General features: G+C 35.9%; 1 protein-coding gene and 1 long non-coding RNA gene across 5 annotated transcripts in view; one reads left to right on the forward strand and one right to left on the reverse strand.

Moving 5' to 3' along the window:
* Positions 1-24,464, forward strand: part of LOC123537607 (serine/threonine kinase-like domain-containing protein STKLD1) — a 42,891-nt gene extending 18,427 nt beyond the window's left edge. For 2 of the 4 annotated variants that reach the window (XM_045321564.2, XM_053524457.1), the window contains 11 exons: positions 717-740; positions 2,352-2,493; positions 4,128-4,225; positions 9,747-9,808; positions 11,187-11,253; positions 11,867-11,995; positions 12,777-12,905; positions 13,733-13,864; positions 14,532-14,684; positions 19,614-19,696; positions 23,057-24,464. In XM_045321564.2, the coding sequence (XP_045177499.2) occupies positions 717-740; positions 2,352-2,493; positions 4,128-4,225; positions 9,747-9,808; positions 11,187-11,253; positions 11,867-11,995; positions 12,777-12,905; positions 13,733-13,864; positions 14,532-14,684; positions 19,614-19,696; positions 23,057-23,170 (1,133 nt within the window). In that variant the 3' untranslated portion in view covers positions 23,171-24,464. Of the gene's footprint in view, positions 1-716; positions 741-2,351; positions 2,494-4,127; positions 4,226-9,746; positions 9,809-11,186; positions 11,254-11,866; positions 11,996-12,776; positions 12,906-13,732; positions 13,865-14,531; positions 14,685-18,422; positions 18,503-19,613; positions 19,697-23,056 lie in introns of all 4 variants that reach the window. The other 2 variants (XM_053524455.1, XM_053524456.1) reach the window with 2 other exon arrangements.
* The window catches only part of LOC128548893 (uncharacterized), a 191,344-nt gene that overhangs the window by 88,564 nt on the left and 77,199 nt on the right, over positions 1-25,581 (reverse strand). The window lies entirely within an intron of this gene.

Raw genomic sequence — 25,581 nt, forward strand, 5'->3', positions numbered from 1 at the left:
TATCAGAAAATGATCTCTTTTTTTCACTTAAGGACAGTGTGCCAAAAATGTGGGATTTTGGCCAAAAATTAGTATTTTTGTAAAGCATAGATACTGAATTATTTCTTCATAAAATTTGTCTCATTGCACACTTTTGAACAGCTGCACTTGAGGAAATACCTTAGTAAATAAAGCTTGCTTAAAGAGTTTTAAAAACATAGATTTTACAAAATAAAATGCTATTAAACTAATGTAAAAATGTTCTTTCTGTACTCTTTGAAGTACAGCTGTGAAAATTTTAAGTCTGATTACTTGTAAATGTGTCCTGAAACACAGGAACAATAGACCACTCTATCTTCTATATGTGAGATAATTGATGATTTTTTTGGTGCTTGTTGAGATATTGACCGTGCACTTCTGGGGATTTAAAAGGGTGCTGTTCTGTTATGGTACCATTATTATACAAAACAATATACTGATATAGCACAATGCCAGACCCGTTATCTTAGACCCAGGAATATAGTATAGAATATTGTACTTGCGTCATTATAGTGTTGATATATCTTGCACCAGTTTTGTATGATTGTTGCTGTAAGCTTATTAACTTTCAGTTTGCCCTTATTAAATGATTTGCAGCTTTTTATTACCTAGTTATAATGTTTAATTTAACATTTTGTGATAACAATAACATTGCAGTATAAAGTCTTATTGTGTAATATGGTAACCTTTATTTCTAGCTGTAAAAGAAGAAATAAGTAGATGTAAGTTACATAATGCTAACTTAACCATATATTTATCCCTAACCATCACGTATCATTTTATAAAAGCTTTTTCCACAGACGTTATACATGTAGGTAATTGTTAACTATCTAAAAGTAAAGTAGATTTACTTAATTTATAATACACACTTTATTTTGCACTAGATTTAGCAACCTCAGCACATTTTGTATATATAACCTACCACTGTAGCTTACCTTTGTATATAAATCATGCACTTTTATTAAAAAACTTACTAAAGGTGAAATTCCTTCCTGCATAATAAAACTGTAAATAAGTGCAACAGTTGTAGCACTTTGGCTCATTATCCTCTCTTTTTATTGGGGACCTCTGTGGCTGAGTGGTTACGGTCACTGAATTCAAATCACATGTCCCTCACCAATGTGGGTTCGAGCCTCACTCAGGGCGTTGAATTCTTCATGCAAGGAAGCCATCATGCTGACTTACAGAAGGCCGGGGGTTCTACCTATGTGCCTGCCCATCATGAAATTAATTATGCCCAGAGGGGCACCTGGGGTCTTCCTCCACCATCAAATCTGGAAAGTCGCCATTTGACCTATAATTGTGTTGGTGTGACGTTAAACCCAACAAATCAAATCTCTCCTTATGTTACTTGAAATAATTTTCAATCAGATAGTACTGTAAATCATTATACTTCAAGGGCATAAATAGTTTGTTTCTGCCAAAGCAACTCTTGTTGTGACATGTATTGAAGAATCATTAAAAGAGAAAATGCTGGGAAATGGTTCTTTATTTTGCATTTGTATGATTGATGCAATCATGAAATTCACAAAATTTATCTCTCATTAGCAATGATGATTTTACAGTATTAAAGGGGCTTGCCACCAGATGAACATTTCTGTTGGATGACTAACACTTATGTGGTCTTTTCCACTTATCTTGAAGACTATATAAGTGCCTTTATATAGTTATGAAGAAATAAATGATGCTTAGAACTCATTGTTATTTATTTGAACTTACAATTAGATCAAAATTTCGAAAAAAATTGACAGAAGTCTGGAGGTGTGCCCCATTAAAATTGCTAGCGAGAAATTGCCATGGTTACGGGTTTGTTAAGTTTAGAACTAGTAAATAAAACATCTTCACGGTCACCTCCACAGAAAAATTGTATAATTGCGAGCAGATAAGTGCCTAAATGTAAAGAAACGCTTATCCTCATTTTGTGCAGAGGCGATGATATATGATTATCATGAATAATTTTGGTAAAACAACATAATTTCTGTCTATGCATACAACTAAATCTTGACCTCTAGTAAAGGTTAAATTTATTCTTCATGAAAATTATTTTTCGAAATTAATATGTGAATTATATATTACTTTACTGACTGTGCACCATTTGTAGTACACATTATCATAGTACAGAAATGAAAGTGTGAACTAGTGTGATAAAATCTGGTATATTATATCAAAATGTATTCTACATGAGATGTATTCTGAATAAAGAAAATTTCCATTTTATCATTTATTTGATCAGCACAGATAGGAAGAAATTAAAGCACATAATTATTCTGGTAATATTACTATTTAAAAAATTATCCTGATATACTATGACATGAAAGTTTTATCTGTTTTAGGGCCTGTACCAAGGGGTCATGGTGTCTTGAAAGTGTTAGAATACTTAGCAAACATGGTAGATTATGACTCATGTGTACAAGAGGCGCTGGCTTACCTGCTAGAACTGTCCAAATCTGAAGGAGGACTTAACTTGGATCCTAGGTACAACAGTTAACATGTGTATATTGTTTTTAAGAGTAATTTAAAGGCCAGTGTTAAAATTTTACAACAAAATGGTAACATGCTCATACCATTAGCATATGCTTTGTTGCCACTTTTGCATGTCAGCTGTTTGGATGCCACATGTAAACAAATGTCAGTTGTTAAGATACCACATGTACACAAATGTCAACTGTTAAAGATACCACATGTGTACATTATGTCAGCTGTTTAGACACAACATTTATACAAATACAGCTGTTTTGATACAGTATGTTCACAACTGTCAGCAGTTTATACAGTGCATGTACATGAATGTCACCTATTTATACACTGTATGTACATAGATATCACCTGTTTATACACTGCATGTACAAAAAAGTCACCTGTTTATACAGTGCATGTACACAATGCCACCTGTTTATACACTGCATGTACACAAATGTCACTTGTTTATACACTGCATGTACATAGATGTCACCTGTTTATACACTGCATGTACAAAAATGTCACCTGTTTATACAGTGCATGTACACAGTGCCCCCTGTTTATACAGTGTATGTACACAAATGTCACCTGTTTATACAGTGCATGTACACAATGTCACCTGTTTATACAGTGCATGTACACAAATGGCACCTGTTTATACACTACATGTACACAAATGTCACCTGTTTATACAGTGCATGTAAACAATGTCACCTGTTTATATAGTGCATGTACACAAGGTCACCTGTTTATACAGTGCATGTTCACAAATGTCACCTGTTTATACAGTGCATGTACACAAGGTCACCTGTTTATACAGTGCATGTACACAAATGTCACCTGTTTATACAGTGCATGTACACAATGTCACCTGTTTATACACTGCATGTACACAAATGTCACCTGTTTATACAGTGAATGTACACAAATGGCACCTGTTTATACACTACATGTACACAAATGTCACCTGTTTATACAGTGCATGTACACAATGTCACCTGTATGTACACAAATGTCACCTGTTTATACACTGCATGTACACAAATGTCACTTGTTTATACACTGCTTATACAGAAATGTCACCTGTTTATACACTGCATGTACACAAATGTCACTTGTTTGTACACTGCATGTACACAAATGTCACCTGTTTATACACTGCATGTACACAAATGTCACCTGTTTATACAGTGCATGTACACAATGTCACCTGTTTATACAGTGCATGTACACAAATGTCACCTGTTTATACACTGCATGTACACAAATGTCACCTGTTTATACAGAGCATGTACACAAATGTCACCTGTTTATACAGTGCATGTACACAAATGTCACTTGTTTATACACAGCATGCACACAATAGTTAGCTGTTCAGATATTGACTATTTCCTTAAGACCTTTGTTGACAGCTCTAAACCTCCTCAGATACGATAGATGCAATTTATAATGAAATGAAATTGTAAGGACATGCAAATTGATATGTAAAGCAGAAGTCTTATCCTCCAGTTGAAGGACATACTTTTGCAGCCTTAGCTTTTGGTATTAATATTTTGCTTATCTAGGACTTATTATGATTTGTGAATAAATGAAAAAATAGAACATATCTCTTGATTTACAGATTTTCGAGAAAATTGTATATTTTTCAGAGGGAAGAAATTAGTTGGCATGGCAATGAAGAACAATATGACAGATAGTGAGATACAGATCCACGGTTGTAATGTACTCAACAGCCTTGTCATGTGTGGTAGGTATATGGCTATAAATACTTTGTGTCACCAACAGGGTTGGGATGAGTACTCGAGACATATCTGGTCGGTTAACACTGCTACCTGGGTACTTAATCACTGCTCTAGCATTTGTGCACTTTAAGATAGATATGAATGAAGCTTAGATTTATTAAATGCAAAACACTTCATGAAATAGAGACCTGAAAAAAGTTGAAGAAATACAATGTTTGTATCTGTGTGTTAGACATTGTAATTATACATTCACTACAATAGGATGTGTAGCATGGAAGTACAACAGGTGATAGGGTACCGTCCGTTTGAAGATTTGTACTATCTTGGAGCCATCTTACTTTTGAAATTTAGGTAATTTAAAAGTGAATGATTTGTAGAGATTACAGTCTAGTGGTAACGCGCTTGATTGTCAATCCAGAGGTCCGGGGTTCGAATCTGAGATACTCTTGAGTGTCTCCCACCTAACTTATAGGCCTGTACTGGTTCTTCCTAGGAAAGGCGGCTTCATGTGTATCGGTGCTATACATCGGGCACGTTAAAAAACCAGACTGCCATGTGATGTCTGCTATTCTTTAAAGGTTCTTATTGTTTTGTCCAGAGTAAAGAAATCAAAAGCAATCAAACTTTTTTCTAATTTCATTTTAGCTGTGACATTCAAAAAAAGAAGCTATGGTAAATGTTTGACTAATAAATGAAATTCAGATATTGTTCGTGTTTAGAACAGTTTATGAGCTAAACAAGTGGTAAATTCATCAAAGATATCTTATTTTCAAAGCAATACTTAATTTATGCCTGAGAGGATTTAGAGGTGGCACACACCAGGGCTGCCCTCCTTGATCCAACATTTTCTGACTGTATTCTTAAATTCAAGATATATGATTTTGATAGTCAAATGTGTTAAGTTTGCTATGATGCAGATTATTTTGAGGGGAAAAAAAGCATTTTATTTACTTAATGTAATATAAAGATTTTTCATTTGAATAACAAAAAATAATTTTTGTTAAAAAAATTGAAAGATTGAAATAGAAATTCTGCTAAAATTTAAAATATTTTTATTTTGTTCAAAAAGACATGCACCACTGAAACTGTTCACTACAGTTTATGCATATGTGTATTTTAATTATGTCTCCAACCACACAGTGGTGTGGCAGACATATCGATTTACTCCCTGTCTGTCTGTCTGTCACAAAGCTTGTCCGCACTCTAAGTCGAACATTTTTCATCTGATCTTCACCAAACTTGAACAAAATGTGTTTGACCATAAGTCCTCGGCCAAGTTCGATAACTAGCCAAATCCGCTTAGGCACTTTTGAATTATGGCCCTTGAATTACTGATCGAAACCATTCATCTAAACCATCCAGACAAACATTACTGATAGGAACCACTCATCCAAACCATCCAGACCTCCAAGACATTACTGATCAGAACCATTCACCCAAACCACTTTGAATCACTAAAGGATTAGGCAGTTGTGGGAGACATGCGCTTTTCTCAAAAGCAGCTCTAGTTCCTAATTGAGTAACAATCACAGTGTGTGTTAAATAAAGTGTAAAGTTTTAAAATGCACTGCTGAAATGATATTTTGACCAAGGTATACACATTCTGGAATAATCTGATTGAATAGTATATATATAACACTCACAGTCTCAGCCAGTAATATATTTTAACTGTATAAGATTGCTTCTGAATCAGTATTTCTAATTATTTAAAGTACAGGTACAATATAAACATTAAAGTTGCAAAATGAACCTGTCCGACTATATAATTTGATGTTTATGAAATTTGGATTATTATATGCTTAAACTTAAAAATAATGTTTGATTCAGCAGTCCTGTAACAGGGTTTTGAAGATTTTTTAGCTCGACTATATGAAGTATGGAGAGCTATCCTCCTTGACCCGGCGTAGGCTTCTCTCCGTGTCCCCACCTTGGTTGAAGTTTTGATGCACTTTCTCTTTATCTTTGTTATTACTTGATGGATTTGCTTCAGACTTGAAATAGTTATTCCTCATCATCACCCACATCATATGGCACAAGGGTCATAACTGTGGCACCAATATTTCATGAATTATCCCCACATTTTATTTAGAATTTCAGGTTAAAGTTTCGGTGCACTTTCACTTTATCTCAGTTATTACTGAATGGATTTGATTCAGACTTAAAGTAGTTGTCCCAAATCATCACCCACATCCTATGACACAAGGTCCATAACTCTGGCACCAAGTTTTCATGTATTATGCCCCCTATCTACTTAGAATTTTATGTTAATTTTAATGCATTTTCACTATATCTCTGTTATTTCAGAAGGGATTTGATTCAAACTTAAAATAATTGTTCATCATCATCGCCTACGTCATTTGACACAAGGACCATAACTGTGACACCTGTATTTTATGAGTTATCCTCCTTTTTAGCTCACCTGTCACGTAGTGACAGGGTGAGCTTTTGTGATCGTCCATCATCAGTCCACAATTTTTTGTGAACACGATAGAGACACAATTTGCAAGCAGTTTTGATCAAACTTGTACAAATCTTGTATTGACATGATATCTTGGTTCCTTTTGAAAACTGGCCAGATCCCATCATGAGTTCTAGAGTTATTGCCCCTTAAAAGGCCAGAATTTGCTATTGTGTGTGCGTCAACAATTTCTTGTCTGCACGATAGTGGTTTCATTTATGATTTTATTTTAACCAAACTTGCACACAACTTGTATAACTATAAGATCTTGGTTCCTTTCTTGAACTGGCCAGATCCCATTATGGGTTCCAGAGTTATGGTCCCTGAAAGGGCCAGAATTAGCTATTTTGACCTTGTCTGCACAATAGCAGCTTCATTTATGATTTTATTTTAACCAGACATGCACACAACTTGTATCACCATAAGATCTTGTTTCCTTTCTTGAACTGGCGAGATTCCATTATGGGTGCCAGAGTGATGGCCCCTGAAAGGGCAAGAATTAGCTATTTTGACCTTGTCTGCACAATAGCAGCTTTATTAATGATTTGATTTTTACCAGACTTGCACACAGCTTGTATCACCAAAAGATCTTGGTTCCTTTCTTGAACTGGCCAGATTCCATTATGGGTTCCAGAGTTATGGTCCCTGAAAGGGCCAGAATTAGCTATTTTGACCTTGTCTGCACAATAGCAGCTTCATTTATGATTTTATTTTAACCAGACATGCACACAACTTGTATCACCATAAGATCTTGTTTCCTTTCTTGAACTGGCGAGATTCCATTATGGGTGCCAGAGTGATGGCCCCTGAAAGGGCAAGAATTAGCTATTTTGACCTTGTCTGCACAATAGCAACTTCATTTATGATTTGAATTTAATCAAACTTGCACAAAACTTGTATCACCATAAGATCTTGGTTCCTTTCTTGAACCGGCCAGATCCCATAATGGGTTCCAGAGTTATGGACCCTGAAAGCGCCAAAATTAGCTATTTTGACCTTGTCTGCACAATAGCAGCTTCATTTATGATTTGATTTCAACCAAACTTGCACACAGCTTGTATCACCACAAGATCTTGGTTCCTTTCTTGAACTGGTCAGAACTGTAGATTTCTGTCATGAGGAAGCTGTCCCAGTGGTGCCACTCTTACCTGCAGTGTGTAGGATTCTGTCATGAGGAAACTGTCCCAGTGGTGCCCATCCTTACCTGCAGTGTGTAGAATTCTGTCATGAGGAAACCGTCTCTGTGGTGCCACTCTTACCTGCAGCATGTAGAATTCTGTCATGAGGAAGCTGTCCCAGTGGTGCCCACCCTTATCTGCAGCGTGTAGAATTCTGTCATGAGGAAGCTGTCCCAGTGGTGTCCACCCTTACCTGCAGTGTGTAGAATTCTGTCATGAGGAAGCTGTCCCAGTGGTGCCACCCTTACCTGCAGCATGTAGAATTCTGTCATGAGGAAGCTGTCCCAGTGGTGCCACCCTTACCTTTAGCATGTAGAATTCTGTTATGAGGAAGCTGTCCCAGTGGTGCCCATCCTTACCTGCAGCATATAGAATTCTGTCATGAGGAAGCTGTCCCACTGGTGTCCACCCTTACCTGCAGCATGTAAAATTCTGTCATGAGGAAACTGTCCCAGTGTTGTCCATCCTTACCTGCAGCATGTAGAATTCTGTCATGAGGAAGCTGTCCCAGTGGACCATCCACCCTTACCTGCAGCATGAAGAATTCTGTCATGAGGAAGCTGTCCCACTGGTGCCCATCCTTACCTGTAGCGTGTAGAATTCTGTCATGAGGGAAGCTGTCCCAGTAGTGCCACCCTTACCTGCAGCATGTAGAATTCTGTCATGAGGAAGCTGTCCCAGTGGTGCCATCCTTACCTTTAGTGTGAAGAATTCTGTCATGAGGAAGCTGTTCCAGTGGTGCCCACCCTTACCTGCAGTATGTAGAATTCTGTCATGAGGAAGCTGTCCCAGTGGTGCCACCCTTACCTGCAGCATGTAGAATTCTGTCATGAGGAAGCTGTCCCAGTGGTGCCCACCCTTATCTGCAGCGTGTAGAATTCTGTCATGAGGAACCTGTCCCAGTAGTGTCCACCCTTACCTGCAGTGTGTAGAATTCTGTCATGAGGAAGCTGTCCCAGTGGTGTCCACCCTTACCTGCAGTGTGTAGAATTCTGTCATGATGAAGCTGACCCACTGGTGTCCACCCTTACCTGCAGCATGTAGAATTCTGTCATGAGGAAGCTGTCCCAGTGATGCCCATCCTTACCTGCAGTGTGTAGAATTCTGTCATGAGGAAGCTGTCCCAGTGGTGCCACCCTTACCTGCAGCATGTAGAATTCTGTCATGAGGAAGCTGTCCCAGTGATGCCCATCCTTACCTGCAGTGTGTAGAATTCTGTCATGAGGAAGCTGTCCCAGTAGTGTCCACCCTTACCTGCAGTGTGTAGGATTCTGTCATGAGGAAGCTGTCCCAGTGGTGCCCACCCTTACCGGCAGGGTGTGGAATTCTGTCATGAAGAAGCTGTCCCAGTGGTGCCACCCTTACCTGCAGTGTGTAGAATTCTGTCATGAGGAAGCTGTCCCAGTGTTGCCCACCCTTACCTGCAGTGTGTAGAATTCTGTTATGAGGAAACTATCCCAGTGGTGCCTACTCTTACCTGCAGCGTGTAGAATTCTGTCATGAGGAAGCTGTCCCAGTGGTGCCCATCCTTACCTGCAGCGTGTAGAATTCTGTCATGAGGAAGCTGTCCCAGTGGTGCCCATCCTTACCTGCAGTGTGTAGAATTCTGTCATGAGGAAGCTATATCACTGTCTCATAGCAGAATTCCTTCCCACACTATATAGTGGTGCACTATCATCTATCTGAACTCCACACTAGAGTGCAGTGCACTATATCATAACAGAATTTCTTTAACTATGAGTAGTTTATTTATTGTCCTAATAGGAGATTGTCATGATCTGCAAGAAACTTAATTTGGACATACTTCGCTTAGGACTGTTGAACAATTATTTTTTGTAGCATGTGTTAAAAATATATCATGGTTATCATAAAGCTTTATTTTATGAACAGCTGAGGCTGATGATGTCCTGTTCACACCAGAGATCATAGCTGTCATTCCTCTGGCTATGGAGGTAAGTGATCAGATATCTTTGTTTAAGTGGGTTGATTTTTATAAGTACTGCCAAAAAAGCTGTTTCGTAAGGATATGAATTTATGGAATTCAAATTTTTGTCATGAAAATAATGAGAATTTTATTTTTGTTGGGAATTCTTTTTGTGAATTGACTCAACCATGAAAAATTAGTGTTTGGGAAACAGTATGATTGTGATCACAGACCCCTGAAAAAGGAACGGTAGCTAAAAAAAGTAGTACAGTCGACATTGTATTAAGAGACCGCCCAAGGGACTGCTAAAAAGTGGTCTCTTAATGGAATGGTCTCTTAATGAATTTCAGTCTGGTGAAGAAAAAAGTTATTTTTAACTGTTAATGTACTGGTAACTAAAATCTGTTTTTTAAAGGTCGTGAACACTTCCAAATCCACAAACTGTGAAAATTATAGCTGGACTGTTACAAAGGTTAATTGAATTCAGTCAGGTGCTAAACATACTCACTAATTACACAGATGAAGAAATGCCCGGCTGTTTAATAGATATTTTTGTCGAATATTTTACCTGTTGGGACTGTTGGGTTGCTCGTCATTTAATAAAAAAGCTGTTTAATGGAATGTATTTATTTACTGAAAACGTTCCGGAGGGATTTTGACCGGTCGTTTAATAAAAAAATTGCTTAATAGCGGTGGTCGCAAGTACAATGTCGACTGTAGTTATTTTTTGCGTAGGTCCATTTTTCTTGAATACTACAAGAGATGTAGCTTTGAAACTTTATATTTTTCCTTTTTATCAGAAATTGAGTAAGAAGGCCAAGAAATATCTTTTTGCATATTATATTGCCTTAAATAATGTCTAGCATTTACAGATGACCACTGACTAACACAGGCAGTGCTTTTATTTGAATTCCTGTTTTCAAGTGAAAAACTACAATTTTTAGCTCGACTATTCAAAGAATAGGGGAGCTATCCTACTCGCACCGGCGTTAGTGTTAGCGTGAGCGTCACACAAATGTTGAAGTTTGCATACCACCCCAAATATTTTCAAAGTCCATTGAGATATTGCTTTCATATTTTGCATACTTGTTTACCATCATGACCCCAGTCTGTAAAAAGGAGGAGGCAACTCTATCAAGCATTTTGACTGAATTATGGCCCCTTTTCGACTTAGAATATGCTTATTGTAATGTTAAAGTTTTACTCATTGCTTATGTTATACTATCAAGCACTGAGAACAGTCGAGCGCGCTGTCCACTGACAGCTCTTGTTACCTTTTTTTATTTTTACAAAAAGTGTTTAAGGCGTGATTAAAACGTCATCATCTTACTTTATTGAATTGGCCTGACAATATTTTATACAAAGCACTGTATGCTGTAACACTGACATTATGACTTATTTTACAGAATCACAAAGACAGTGTAGACGTACAATTTGCAGCAACATCACTTCTCATGGCACTGGCTGCCAACAGTATGTACCATCTTCTATACTCGATAGTTTTCTCATTAACAAATGCATGTCTGGAATGAGCAAATGAGAATATGTATGTGTCTAGCAATTTTAGACTAGAATATAAAGGTAGACCAACCATTCTTGTAACATTAATCATTTTTTCTATATATCTGCTCCAACAATCTTTTTCCTTTATAACATCTAAATCTCCTTCATATGATTTGTTTCGTTTGTTTGCTTTTATTGTGTTTATAGCTCTTATTTTTGAAAGTACTTCAGCTCTTAATATAACCAGGGTTTCTGGATTCCTTACTGTTATTAACCTGTTCCTTGCAAGTAACTTCTTCACAAGAATCAGAGATGGAGAACAGAAGTAACTGTTAACTTCCTTACAAGAATCAGAGGTAGGGAATAACCTGCTCTCCACAAGTAACTGACAACTTCCACACAAGAATCAGAGGTAGAGAATGACCTACTTTACACAAGTAACTGGTAACGTTCTTTGGTTTAGGTCATCAACAATCCCTTGGGCTTCTGCAGACGTAAGTACACACAATAAATATACATGTATTATCCCTGTATTGAAGAAAACAGTTTTCTGAATTATAACTTTGAATTGTTTGACCTACAGATGCTGCTGGAGAAGTGATTGGTCATTTAGGCGGTGTTCAGGACATACTGACAGCATTGAGAACACACCCAAACAATGCTAAGTTATGCAGCACATGTCTGAATGCTCTGTGGGGACTTACAGTACATGGTATGTGTTCCTTTAATCACCTGCAAACAGTGCTAAATTATGTAGCATGTATCTAAATGTTCTGTGTGGACTTACAATACATGATACTTATTCTCATAAACACCTGCATGCAATGCTGAATTATAGAGCACTTGTCCAAATGCTCCGTGGGGACTTACAGTAGAACATATGTATGCTAGTAAACTTCTGTAAACAATGCTGAATTATTTAGCACATGTCTGAATGTTCTGTGGGACTTACAGTATATGATACTTATTCCCACAAACACCTGGAAGAAATGCTGAATCATAAAGCACATACCAAAATAGTTATGCACATGCCAGGGGACTTGCATGGTATAAACTCTAAATGACAAAGTCAATGCAAAATTTCATTAACATATGTCTGAATGATGATTTATTTAATATGTAACTACAGAATATTTTAAAAAAGATATACTTGTAAATTTTATATTTTCGTAAAGAAAAAAAATATCACAATAAAAATGCCTGTTTATTTACATCGTTGCATACTGTTTGTCAAACTTTTCCTAAGTCAAGAAACTGTATGTTAGTTTTAGTTTATTCTACTCATTTTAGCTGGATTGTGGTGACAGCTTTAAGCTGATTTGAATCACACTTGAAACCTTTTCATGGAAAAAGTCAGAACTGGTGTCATATGAGAAGCTGTGGCCAAGACACCAGTTGGACTGAAAAGTCCACTGTCCCCTGGTTTAGTTTCATATTCATACATAGAGATGAATTTTAAATAATATATCTGTATACTGTAAACACTTGTACAGGTAACAATGTGAAGATAGCTACAGAAGAGAAAGGTATTAAAGAAGTGTGCAATGTTCTCAAGATTCACATGAACTCATCCGAGGTAGCAGAAGCAGCTTCCGCGTCTATGCTCGCTCTCTCTCTAGATGGTAAGTTGGGTGTGGATGAATATATTGATGATATTGATAATGGTGATGATGACGGATGATGATGTTGAGGCAGATTATGACAATGATGTAGAGAATGATGATAATTGTGATGATGACAAGGTTGATGATGGCTATGAGAGAATGATGATAGTGATCTGAGTGTGGTAAAAGCAGCACAAAAAACAAAGCTTGGTTGGGTATGGATGAATATATTGATGATATTGATAATGGTGATGATGACGGATGATGATGTTGAGGCAGATTATGACAATGATGTAGAGAATGATGATAATTGTGATGATGACAAGGTTGATGATGGCTATGAGAGAATGATGATAGTGATCTGAGTGTGGTAAAAGCAGCACAAAAAACAAAGCTTGGTTGGGTATGGATGAATATATTGATGATATTGATAATGGTGATGATGACGGATGATGATGTTGAGGCAGATTATGACAATGATGTAGAGAATGATGATAATTGTGATGATGACAAGGTGGATGATGGTTATGATGGAGAAAATGATGATGGTGATCTATGTGTAGTAAAGTAGCACAATGACAAAGCTTGGTTTAACATTATAATGAAATGCTTACAAAAAGTTTAGTCCCTGACAGAACAGTATTATTTTCCACCATATTATTTTATGAAAGCATTTTGAAATAATTGTATTAAGCTGACGGGTAACCTTGAAGCTAAATCAAGTTCATTTTCTGTATCTCTTATAAATGTACTTAGAAAGCAGCTTACATTGATATTTTTTCAGCATGAAACTACTTTGTTTTTACTGTATGGTTAATGTTGAGATTATGTATTCTACTTTACAGAGGAGAATCTTGATTTGATCTGTGATTTAGATGGTGTGGGACTTCTCATCTCAACAATCAGTACACATGGGAAGAACTCCAAGGTGGTTAAGAATGCTTGCCTTGCACTAGCTAGTCTTGTTGAAATTGATGGTATGATAATGTTATGTTGATACTAGAAATATTTTCTGTGTTGTACATATATATGATGACATGATCTTGATATCAGTGCTGATCATGAAGCTGAGGAAGATGGTATGAATGGTGTAAAATACAGAGTTGCTCTATTTGAAGTAGTTGATTTGTGTCTGAAAATATGCAGGTCCGGAATTTTATACCAGTTTTTCTTTTAAAAAAAAAGACTTAATCAGGCATGAAAAACCATTTAACCAAGTGTGACTGGCCACCATGAAAGTACTTTTATGATATTTTCAATGACATTATGATGAAATTTTAATGATAATTAGCCAACTGGTAGTGTTTGATAGTTATTAAGATAAGAATCAACGTAACTCAATACAACTCTTTTATCTTCAAGGAAGTACATGTAATGCTCGCATTTCTCAGTGGTGGTAAAACAACACTCAGTTTATAAGTAATTATTATCATAAAAGTGTTAATAAATTAATCCTTACTTAGATACATACATGTAGTGTTAAACAGTACAGTCTATATTTGGATGTTTTGTTGTAGCTAGGCAGTACAGACTTGAATCTTGGCATCAACATAAAGTAATTTGAATCTCTGATCAAAATTGATGACTTAATTAAAAATAGAGCTTTTTCTCATTTTTATTTCATTTTGAATATTTGTATTTCAGAGGAGTCTGCATATAGAGTGTTAACAAATGAAGGGCCAGATAACACACATATTGCTGGTATACCAATAATACTGAAGACATATGAACTACACAAAGACAACGCAGAGGTTGTTGAGAGTATTGTTACATTGTTGATGGAATTAGCTGAATATGGTATGTATTATGTGTATGAAAGCTCATGCTATACTGACATATAAAAAATTACATGGTCATTAGCTGGCTATGTTCCGTTAGTTGGCAAGTTTTGAAAAAAAAATGAGAGAAGAATTGAGCTTTCTAATTCTTTCAGCTTTTGCCTTTTAACATATATTGCCAGATACTGATAATGTGATTGGTTTTAAAAACAGATTTAGACGTTTAATTGTGCTTTTGTGGCCAATAAATACATATTAGATTGCAAAAAAGTTTAAAACCTGTAAACGGATGTTTCAGTGATGCATAACTGCATAGATTTCCAGTTTAGATTATTATCCAGAGCTCCAGATAAGCTTTTGGTGCAATTGGATATTTACCCATCACTTTTTGTCTGAATTGGGTATTGGAAATCTGTATTGGGTAAAAATAATATCATAACCCAGTCTTTTCAGAAGTAATAGAGTATTTGCTAAAACCATTTGGGTATTTCACCAATCTCGCAAAAGCAGTTATTGAGTATTTTGTTGTGGGTTAAATTAAATTGTGTATGCTTACAGAATACATGGTATACATCTTTAACCAGGTTTGACTAAAGGTGTTTTTTTCTCCAATCATTTAATGTTTTCTGAGATACTTTTGTTCTGCTCTGTTTTTTCTTTCTCTTTGTTTTTTTTGCACTTTTAATGCAGCCGGAGATCAATTCATCCACATTATCCTGAACGTATGTTCACAACAATATGCATTCTTCCATAAGATGTCGTCCAGTATCGATGACACTACATCGTCACAAACAGATAACTGTCTTTGTTGAACAGCAAAATATCCCACTAATTTGTTTGTTTATGCTGCAACCTTTTTTAGCTCACCTGTCACAAAGTGACAAGGTGAGCTTTTGTGATCGCACGGTGTCCGTCGTCCGTCGTCCGTCCGTGCGTCAGTGCGTCCGTGCGTCCGTAAACTTTTGCTTGTGACCACTCTAGAGGTCACATTTTTCATGGGATCTTTATGAAAGTTGGTCAGAATGTTCATCTTGATGATATCTAGGTCAAGTTCGAAACTGGGTCACGTGCCATCAAAAACTAGGTCAGTAGGTCTAAAAATAGAAAAACCTTGTGACCTCTCTAGAGGCCATATATTTCACAAGATCTTTATGAAAATTGGTCAGAATGTTCACCTTGATGATATCTAGGTCAAGTTCGAAACTGGGTCACGTGGGGTCAAAAACTAGGTCAGTAGGTCTAAAAATAGAAAAACCTTGTGACCTCTCTAGAGGCCATATTTTTCATGAGATCTTCATGAATATTGGTCAGAATGTTATCTGATGATATCTAGGTCAAGTTCGAAACTGGGTCACGTGCGGTCAAAAACTAGGTCAGTAGGTCTAAAAATAGAAAAACCTTGTGACCTCTCTAGAGGCCATATTTCTCAATGCATCTTCATGAAAATTGGTCAGAATGTTCATCTTGATGATATCTAGGTCAGGTTCGAAACTGGGTCACGTGGGGTTAAAAACTAGGTCAGTAGATCTAAAAATAGAAAAACCTTGTGACCTCTCTAGAGGCCAATTTTTCATGAGATCTTCATGAATATTGGTCAGAATGTTCACCTTGATGATATCTAGGTCAAGCTCGAAACGGGTCATGTGGGGTCAAAAACTAGGTCAGTAGATCTAAAAATAGAAAAACTTGTGACCTCTCTAGTGGCCATATTTCTCAATGGATCTTCATGAAAATTGGTCAGAATTTCACCTTGATGATATCTAGGTCAAGTTCGAAACTGGGTCATGTGCGGTCAAAAAACTAGGTCAGTAGGTCTAAAAAATAGAAAAACCTTGTGACCTCTCTGGAGGCGATATTTTTCAATGGATCTTCATGAATATTGGTCAAATGTTTACCTTGAAGATATCTAGGTCAAGTTCGAAACTGGGTCATGTGGGGTTAAAAACTAGGTCAGTAGATCTAAAAATAGAAAAAACCTTGTAACCTCTCTAGAGGCCATATTTTTCATGAGATCTTCATGAATATTGGTCAAATGTTCATCTTGATGATTATCTAATTCAGGTGGAAACTTGGTCCGTGGGGTCAAAAAACTAGGTCAATAGGTCTAAAAATAGAAAAAACCTTGTGACCTCTCTAGAGGCCATATTTCTCAATCGATCTCATGAGTAATTGGTGAGAATGTTCAGCTTGATGATATCTAGGTCAGGTTCGTAACTGGGTCATGTGCGGTCAAAAACTAGGTCAGTAGGTCGAAAAATAGAAAAACCTTGTGACCTCTCTAGAGGCCATATTTTTCACAAGATCTTCATGAAATTGTTGAGAATGTTCACCTTGATGATATCTAGGTCAAGTTTAAAAGTGGGTCACGTGCCTCAAAAACTAGGTCATTAGGTCAATTAATAGAAAAACCTTTTGACCTCTCTAGAGGCCATATTTTTCAATGGATCTTCATGAAAATTGGTCAGAATTTTTTATCTTGATGATATCTAGGTCACATGTGCTCAAAAACTAGGTCACTATGTCAAATAATAGAAATAACGATGTCATACTCAGTTGAACACTGGGTCATGTGGAGATAGGTGAGCGATTCAGGACCATCATGGTCCTCTTGTTTTACATTTTATCGGCTTAAAAATTGTTTACAAAACGTACAAATGACACTGATTAGCCGACTGAATGGTCCTGTGATTTTTTTGATAAATAGCAACCTGTTCTGCGGTAACCTATAACCAGTCAGTTGTCTAGCATTGAATTCTTGTACCCGTTCTATAAGAAGGAAAATGCGATACGCAAGCGATTTTTTATGAATTGGGTATTAGGAATTTTAATTGCGTTTCAGTACGCACACTGTATGAATTCATTTGGGTTTTCTGAACTTTTAATTGCGTAAATACGCAAATACACAGCTTATCTGGAGCTGTGTTATCTGTAGCATGGTGTTATGTATTTTGTGTACATTAGAAATACCTTCTCTGACTTAAAAACCATGGCCAATGATAAAGGTATTTGAATGTCATCCAATTTTTGAATCGACTAATGCTGAAAGTGTTTGGCAATTCCTTGCTGTCTCCAGAACTCTCATTAACTGGACCAAATAACACAATACAGAGATGTAGTTCAATCGGAATGTCTCAAACATCAAAGAGTTTACCATATAAGTAACATTGAATTACATTACTTTCATTTGATATAACCAGAAACAATGTATTTTGTCGATATTATGAAGTATATTTGTGCCATACGTGAATAAAACCATACATCTCTGCGGGATACTTTACAGAACTTGTTTGAGATATTGGTGAATCCTAATGACAAGATGGTATTTCCCAGTATTATAACGTCAACAAATAATTGGATTGCAAATCTAATGGCATAATGGAGCTTGGATTTATTATGCCAGCAAGCCCCTCACCAATGTGGGTTCGAGCCTCACTCGAGGCATTGAATTCTTCATGTGAGGAAGCCATCCAGCTGGCTAAGGCAAGGTCGGTGGTTCTATCCAGGAGCCCACCCATAATGCACTGGGGTCTTCCTCCATTATCAAAGCTGGAGAGTCACCATATGACCTAAAGTTGTGTCTGTGCAACGCTAAACCCAACAAAAACAAACCGAAAAATTATGCCAGCAGATTGATGTTTTCTCTGTTTACCTTACATTCTATTTCTTGCAATCTTTTCTTTTTCATATTTTCTTCCTTTTTTCTTTTTCTTACTTTCAACTTGCCTACATATTCACTGTACTCTCTTTCCATCCCCAGTTGATATCCGCACAGACTTGAATAGTTATAAAGTTTCTCAACAAATCAAAGAAGTCACGAAAAAATTTAGATTGAACCAGGTGAGAAAAGTTCAGGTTGAGGATGTTAGGTGCTTGTTGAAAGTTTAAACATAGAGGAAATAGGCAGTTTTTTTTTATTTTGGTAGTCTTCCTTATCGTTTGGCAGTTCAAAATTTATTAATTCTTATGCCTCACAAATTCATATGATGTTTTATTTGCTGGCTTAAGAAAATAATAGTTTATGATTGTACAGAAACAAATCTGATTCATTTAAAACATTGCAAAATCAGACTTCATTCACTGACTATACACCATATATTTAGTTTATTTGAAACCTCACTTCTTTTTGGTTGGAAAAAATGACCATTTGCTTTATTCTGCATTGATGTTCTTGGTTCTTAGAAATCAGAAGGAAAAAATTGCATTTTCTCTTGTGTTTAAACTTTAATGTACAGTGTATTCAAAATTGAGTGGTAAGGTAGAGGTTTTATAGGATGTTAAATGTTTTACTCTATGGTATAGGTTATTTTGTTTTGAAAGGTGGCAGGAAATATTACAACAAATCAAGTAGATTATCTTTCTAAATTACCATGGCATCCACTTTAAAACATTTCGAAAGAAGACAAGATTTTATGGATGCTGTTCTATACAAGTTTGTACAAAATATTTAGTTTTTCCGGTGCACAAGTTTGTGAATAAAATTGATAGTAACAATACTTTGAATTACAAAATTAATATAGAGAGACAGGGAATATTATTACAAACAGCCAGAAGTTTGGATGTTTAGATGATAGTCTACTTGTGTAATTGATTGAGAGTAGAGTAGTTTGCTATATGAAATGTTTGCAGGTGTACTGGGGATTCTATTTACTAAAAAGTATATGGACACTACACATGTTTTAACTTTTGATGAAAATTACACAATTATGTACTGAAATATCAAGATGTTATAAAGAAACGTTGACACATAAAAACGATTTGAAGTGATTTCATTGATTAAAAAAAAAAACCAGTTCAAATTTCCTAAAACTTTAGTTTAGTTGGTAAATTAAAGAACAAAATGGTTGATGAAATAAAATAAAGGTTTCCCCAAGTGTCCATGTACTTTATACAAAATAAATATATATTTGTGTTTGCCAATATGTTATTTTCATTTTGTTGTTACTACTAGATGATGTTAGGTCAGAAATGAACCATCTAAACATCGGACCTGGTTTACTCTCGGAAATATTTAAACGTTTCAAAGAAAATGTGGTAAGAGTAGCTGTTGTGACTGGACAACTAACAAGCTTCCCTCATATCAACCATATTTGTCTGGAAAACTAACATTTTTCCCTTATATCAGCCATAATTAACTGAAATCATAACACTCTTCCCTTGTGTCAGTCCTACTTCACTGAAAAACTAACAATCTTCCTTTATATCAGCCATATTTCACAGAGAAACAAGTTCTTCTTTTATATCTGTCATATTTCACCGACAAACTAACATTCTTACCTTACATCAGCCAAACTTCACTGGAAAGTAACAGTATTGCTTTATATATACCAGCCATTCTTCACTGAAACATCATTCTCACTTTATGTCAGCCATACTTCACTGGAAATCAACATTTTTGCTTTATGTCCGCCATACTTCACTGGAAATCAACATTCTTGCTTTATGTCAGCCATACTTCACTGGAAATCAACATTCTTGCTTTATGTTAGACATACTTCACTGAAAAACTTACATTCTTGCTTTGTATCAGCCAGGCTTCTCTGGAAAGCAAACTTTATCTTATATCTGCAATACTTGTATGGAAAAGAACACTATTGACTATTTGTCTTTGTAACACCTTTTGCCAAACTTTTCCTTTACTTTTGAGATTCTTAGCCAGCTTTTGTTGAATCATCTTCCACAATCTGCTAGATAACATTTTAATACTGCTACATCCTCTGAATAAAAACAATCCTGTTGTTTATTGTAGATGTTATTTCTCATTTTGAACTTATCTGTAGTAATTACACTTGTAAATAAGTGTACTTCTGTATAATTAGGATGTAGTTCATGTCATAAGAAGACCTTTCTTATAGTAAAAATTATTAATAAACAGTTTTCAGTTTCTTAATATTTCTTTCACCAAAATTGCTCCATTGACTGACTGGATGTGTTCATAATATGTTTAGGTCAGGTAGAGGTCAAATTTTCTAATTTCTAAGGAAATATATTTTTAGCTCACCTGTCACATAGTGACAAGGTGAGCTTTTGTGATCAGCCTTCGTCCGTCGTGCGTCCGTCCGTGCGTGCGTCAACAATTTCGTGTCTGCATGATAGTGGTTTCGTTTATGATTTTATTTTAACCAAACTTGCACACAACTTGTATCACCATAAGATCTCGGTTCCTTTCTTGAACTGGCCAGATCCCGTAATGGGTTCCAGAGTTATGGCCCCTGAAAGGACCAAAATCAGCTATTTTGACCTTGTCTGCACAATAGCAGCTTTATTTATGATTTGAATTTTACCAAACTGGCACACAACTTGTATCACCATAAGATCTTGGTTCCTTTCTTGAACTGGCCAGATTCCATTATGGGTTCCAGAGTTATGGCCCCTGAAAGGGCCAGAATTAGCTATTTTGACCTTGTCTGCACAATAGCAGCTTCATTTATGATTTGATTTTAACCAAACTTGCACACAACTTGTATCACTATAAGATCTTGGTTCCTTTCTTGAACTGGCCAGATTCCATAATGGGTTCCAGAGTTATGGCCCCTGAAAAGGCCAGAATTAGCTATTTTTGACCTCGTCTGCACAATAGCAGCTTCATTTATTATTTGAATTTAATCAAACTTGCACAGAACTTGTGTTGCCATAAGACCTCAGTTTCTTTGTTGAAGCGCCCAGATCCCATAATGGGTTCCAGAGTTATGGCCCCTGAAACGGCCAAAATTAGCTATTTTGACCTTGTCTGCACAATAGCAATTTCATTTATGATTTGATTTTAACCAAACTTGCACACAACTTGTATCACCACAAGATCTTGGTTCCTTTCTTGAACTGGCCAGATTCCATCATGGGTTCCAGAGTTATGGCCCCTGAAAGGGCCAGAATTAGCTATTTTGACCTTGTCTGCACAATAGCAGCTTCATTTATGATTTGATTTTAACCAAACTTGCACACAACTTGTATCACTATAAGATCTTGGTTCCTTTCTTGAACTGGCCAGATTCCATAATGGGTTCCAGAGTTATGGCCCCTGAAAAGGCCAGAATTAGCTATTTTTGACCTCGTCTGCACAATAGCAGCTTCATTTATTATTTGAATTTAATCAAACTTGCACAGAACTTGTGTTGCCATAAGACCTCAGTTTCTTTGTTGAAGCGCCCAGATCCCATAATGGGTTCCAGAGTTATGGCCCCTGAAACGGCCAAAATTAGCTATTTTGACCTTGTCTGCACAATAGCAATTTCATTTATGATTTGATTTTAACCAAACTTGCACACAACTTGTATCACCACAAGATCTTGGTTCCTTTCTTGAACTGGCCAGATTCCATCATGGGTTCCAGAGTTATGGCCCCTTAAAGGTCCAAAATTGGCTATTTTGGCTTTTGCAGCCATATAGAGACTTCATTAATAGTTTTATTTGATACAAACTTTCAAAATGTCTTCAACAATAATAAATCTTGGATTCCATGACAAATCAGATCCAATTGTAGGTTCCAGAGTTATTTTTATATCTGATTACCTCCCCTTATTGTAGTCAAAATGGATTTATATCAGTAAGTTCTTATAGGACTTATTTGAAATTTCATTTTTGACACTACTTGGACTGAGTCAATCAGGGTAGATAACTATGGACTGGTTAAATATCAAATTACCTCCCTTTATTTCAAATTTAAAAGGGTATATCTCCATAACTAATGAAGATACTGACCTGAAATTTCATTTATGTCAACAGATTTATTTGGCAGATCCTTCTTTTGTTCACTTACAATAATTTTCTTTTTAATTTCTTCCCTTTTATGTTACTATAAATAGCTTATTTTTAGTAACTTTTTTATTATTGGCCGTAGGGAAAAACCGAGACCACTTTTCTGTGGTACAACATGGATGGTACCTCCAATTTATAGGTGTATTTTGACATATCTGTACCTTGTAAGAATTTTTTTTTCTTTTTTGTTAAATTTCTTTCCTTTGTTGTTCGTTTCCTTTGGACTTAGATATTTTTTCTGAGGACCTCTTGTCCTCAAGTGCAATGATAACAGGTGAGCGATATAGGGCCATCATGGCCCTCTGGTATTGAAGTTGTTAAATACCAGCATGCTAGAACCAACAAAGATATGATTGTAAAGGCTTAAAAACTTACTGTGCATTTTGCTTTTTTCAGCTACTTTTCATCATTAAAACTATTATATATTTTAACTGAGACATTTATACTCCATAAAAATGTGTATTAAGCACCATTCAGTTATGATAACTTACTTCTTAAACTAATGATAAAAATTACTTATTTACATTGTATATAAATTGATATGTTTTTGAACTATTTTTACCAGTTATGATTTTTAAAATAATTTCACTTCTGATCTGTTAAAACAATTGATCTTTATTTTTATTGTTACCCTTGCAGGATATAATGGGACCTTGTGAGAAAGCTCTAGAAAGACTGCGAGATGTTAAACGACCTGTGGCACCCAGGACTCCAAGCCCAGAACAGGCCCTGGGACAGCAAGTTGCAGTATAGGCAGAGAGTACTAACTGTATAAGAAAAGTGTTAAAATTCATAGAAGAAGATTGAAGAATAGATTTTATAACTCAAGAATAAATGTTATTTTGATCCATTAAAATTGGCTTGTTCAAGAATTCCTTAGAAAATACTGATTCAAGAGTTGAGGAATTTATAGGAATCTCAGAAGCTTTTGGATACATCCTTTTTCCTCTTCCTCACAGTGTAACATTCACCTCAAGATAGTACCAGAATGATGTTAAACATCAGTGGAAACAATGCATCAAATACATTTATGCTTTGGTTTTCTAACCAAGTTCATTTTATATAAGGTTATTCTGTGATCAAAGAAATGTATTCTTGCAGACTTGCATTAACTCTCATTGAGTCTGAGCTTGAGCCTATCTGTATCTTTAAAACTTTATCTGTAAAGTGTTAAATCCTGTTTGTATTTACGTCATTCAATTAAGTCACATGATTTACTGTGTCTGCAACATTGTAAAATATTACAACTGACCTGTGTAACTGAGTTACCAGCATATACAGTGTTGTGTGATAATAACTCGATACATTTATATTTATGTTGATTCCATCAATGAACTTTTGTGTATACCGGGTATATGGAAAGAGCTGATCAACTGACATACAAATACACGTAGAATGCTTTAATTATGTACATTAAGTATTTTAGGTATTTGCCATTATTGCAATGGCTTTTCCTTGCATATTTATTAAAGCAGAATTGTTACCTTTTTATACGAATATTTAGTGCATCAACAGCAAGTGAATGGGAAAAATGACTTTCATGTTGGGTGAAAGAAGATAGGGTGGGAGTCGCACATTTTATAACTTCATGAACAATGTTGTTTGAACCAAGTCTGCTATTGCCTTGTATTGAACTAGTAATGTTATTTTACAGTATTCTTGAGAAAAAAAATCCTCTTGAGCCAGTGTGAGGGGTATTGCACATTCTATAACTTGAACAAAAGCCTCAGTTGAACCAAGTATGCTATTATTTTGCTTGGGTGTGTTTTTGGCATAACAGCTACCAATAGACTGATGAAGTCTTATCTATTTACAAGACTTTTATTTACATCATTACAAATTAAAACATGCATGTCTGTGATATTTTTATAACTGTGTAAATATATTCTAAGTAGAAAAAGGGATGTGGTATGTTTTTAAGCATCCAGTTATGTTTTACAGAGAAAGTTTGTTGTTGTAGCATTTAACTGTATATATTGCATGTCTGTAAAATATGTCCTGTTAATATTCACATGTGTTTTTGCACAATAAAACGTGGAAGAAACAATTCAGTGTATTATGTTGTTGTACAAGAAGTTTGTTAAGTTTAATCCATTCCCACAGTGGTAACTGAGAAACTAGCTTACATACAAGAAGAGCTGTTGGAAAGACAGTACAGTAGACTATAAAAAAATGTTTGCCAAAAGGGAAGTGAATGAAACAGAAAAATTGTACAGATTTTTATCTTCCTGCAAGTATGGATGATGGGAATGTACAATGTGTGGGTGCAAGTGTACTTAGAAACAAATAGTTCTACAACTAAAGCTGATTAATACTCCTAGACGCTGCTTTAACAGGGACAAGAGGGTCATGATGACCCTGAATGGCTCACCAGAATAATATAAGCTACATGTTTCAAATGTCAAACTGATGATTTTTAGAAATTTTTTGGAAGATTTTCCGATGTACAATCAAGTAACCCCTGGGGCGGGGCCAATTTTACCCCGGGGGTCATGATTTGAACAAAGTTTGTAGAAGTCTACTAGGAAATTTTACATATCTAAGATAGGCCTTCTGGTTTATTTTTAGAAAATTTATGAAGATTTCCCTATGTTAATCAAGTAACCCCTGGGGCTAGGTAAATTTGACCCTGGGGGTCAAGATTTGAACAACTTTTGTAGAGGTCCACTAGGCAATGCTACATGTCAAATATCTAAGCTCTAGGCCTTCTGGTTTATTTTTAGAAAACTTTTAAGATTTTTCTATGTACAATCAAGTAACCCCTTGGGGCGGGGTCAATTTGACCCTGGGGGTCATGATTTGAAAATTTTTTGTACAAGTCTACTAGGCAATGCTACATGTCAAATATCTAAGATCTAGGCCTTCTGGTTTATTTTTAGAAAATTTTTAAAAGATTTTTCCATGTAAAATCAAGTGACCCCTGGGGCGGGGTCAGTTTTGACCCCGGGGGTCATGATTTGAACAAATTTTGTAGAGGTCCACTAGGCAATGCTACATGTCAAATATCTAAGCTCTAGGCCTTCTGGTTTATTTTTAGAAAATTTTGAAGATTTTTCTATGTACAATCAAGTAACCCCATGGAGTGGGGTGAATTTGACCCTGGGGGTCATGATTTGAACAAATTTTGTAGAAATCTACTTGGCAATGCTACATGTCAAATATCT

Source organism: Mercenaria mercenaria, chromosome 15 (genome assembly GCF_021730395.1).
Source record: "Mercenaria mercenaria strain notata chromosome 15, MADL_Memer_1, whole genome shotgun sequence".
Classification (NCBI taxonomy): Eukaryota; Metazoa; Mollusca; class Bivalvia; order Venerida; family Veneridae; genus Mercenaria; species Mercenaria mercenaria.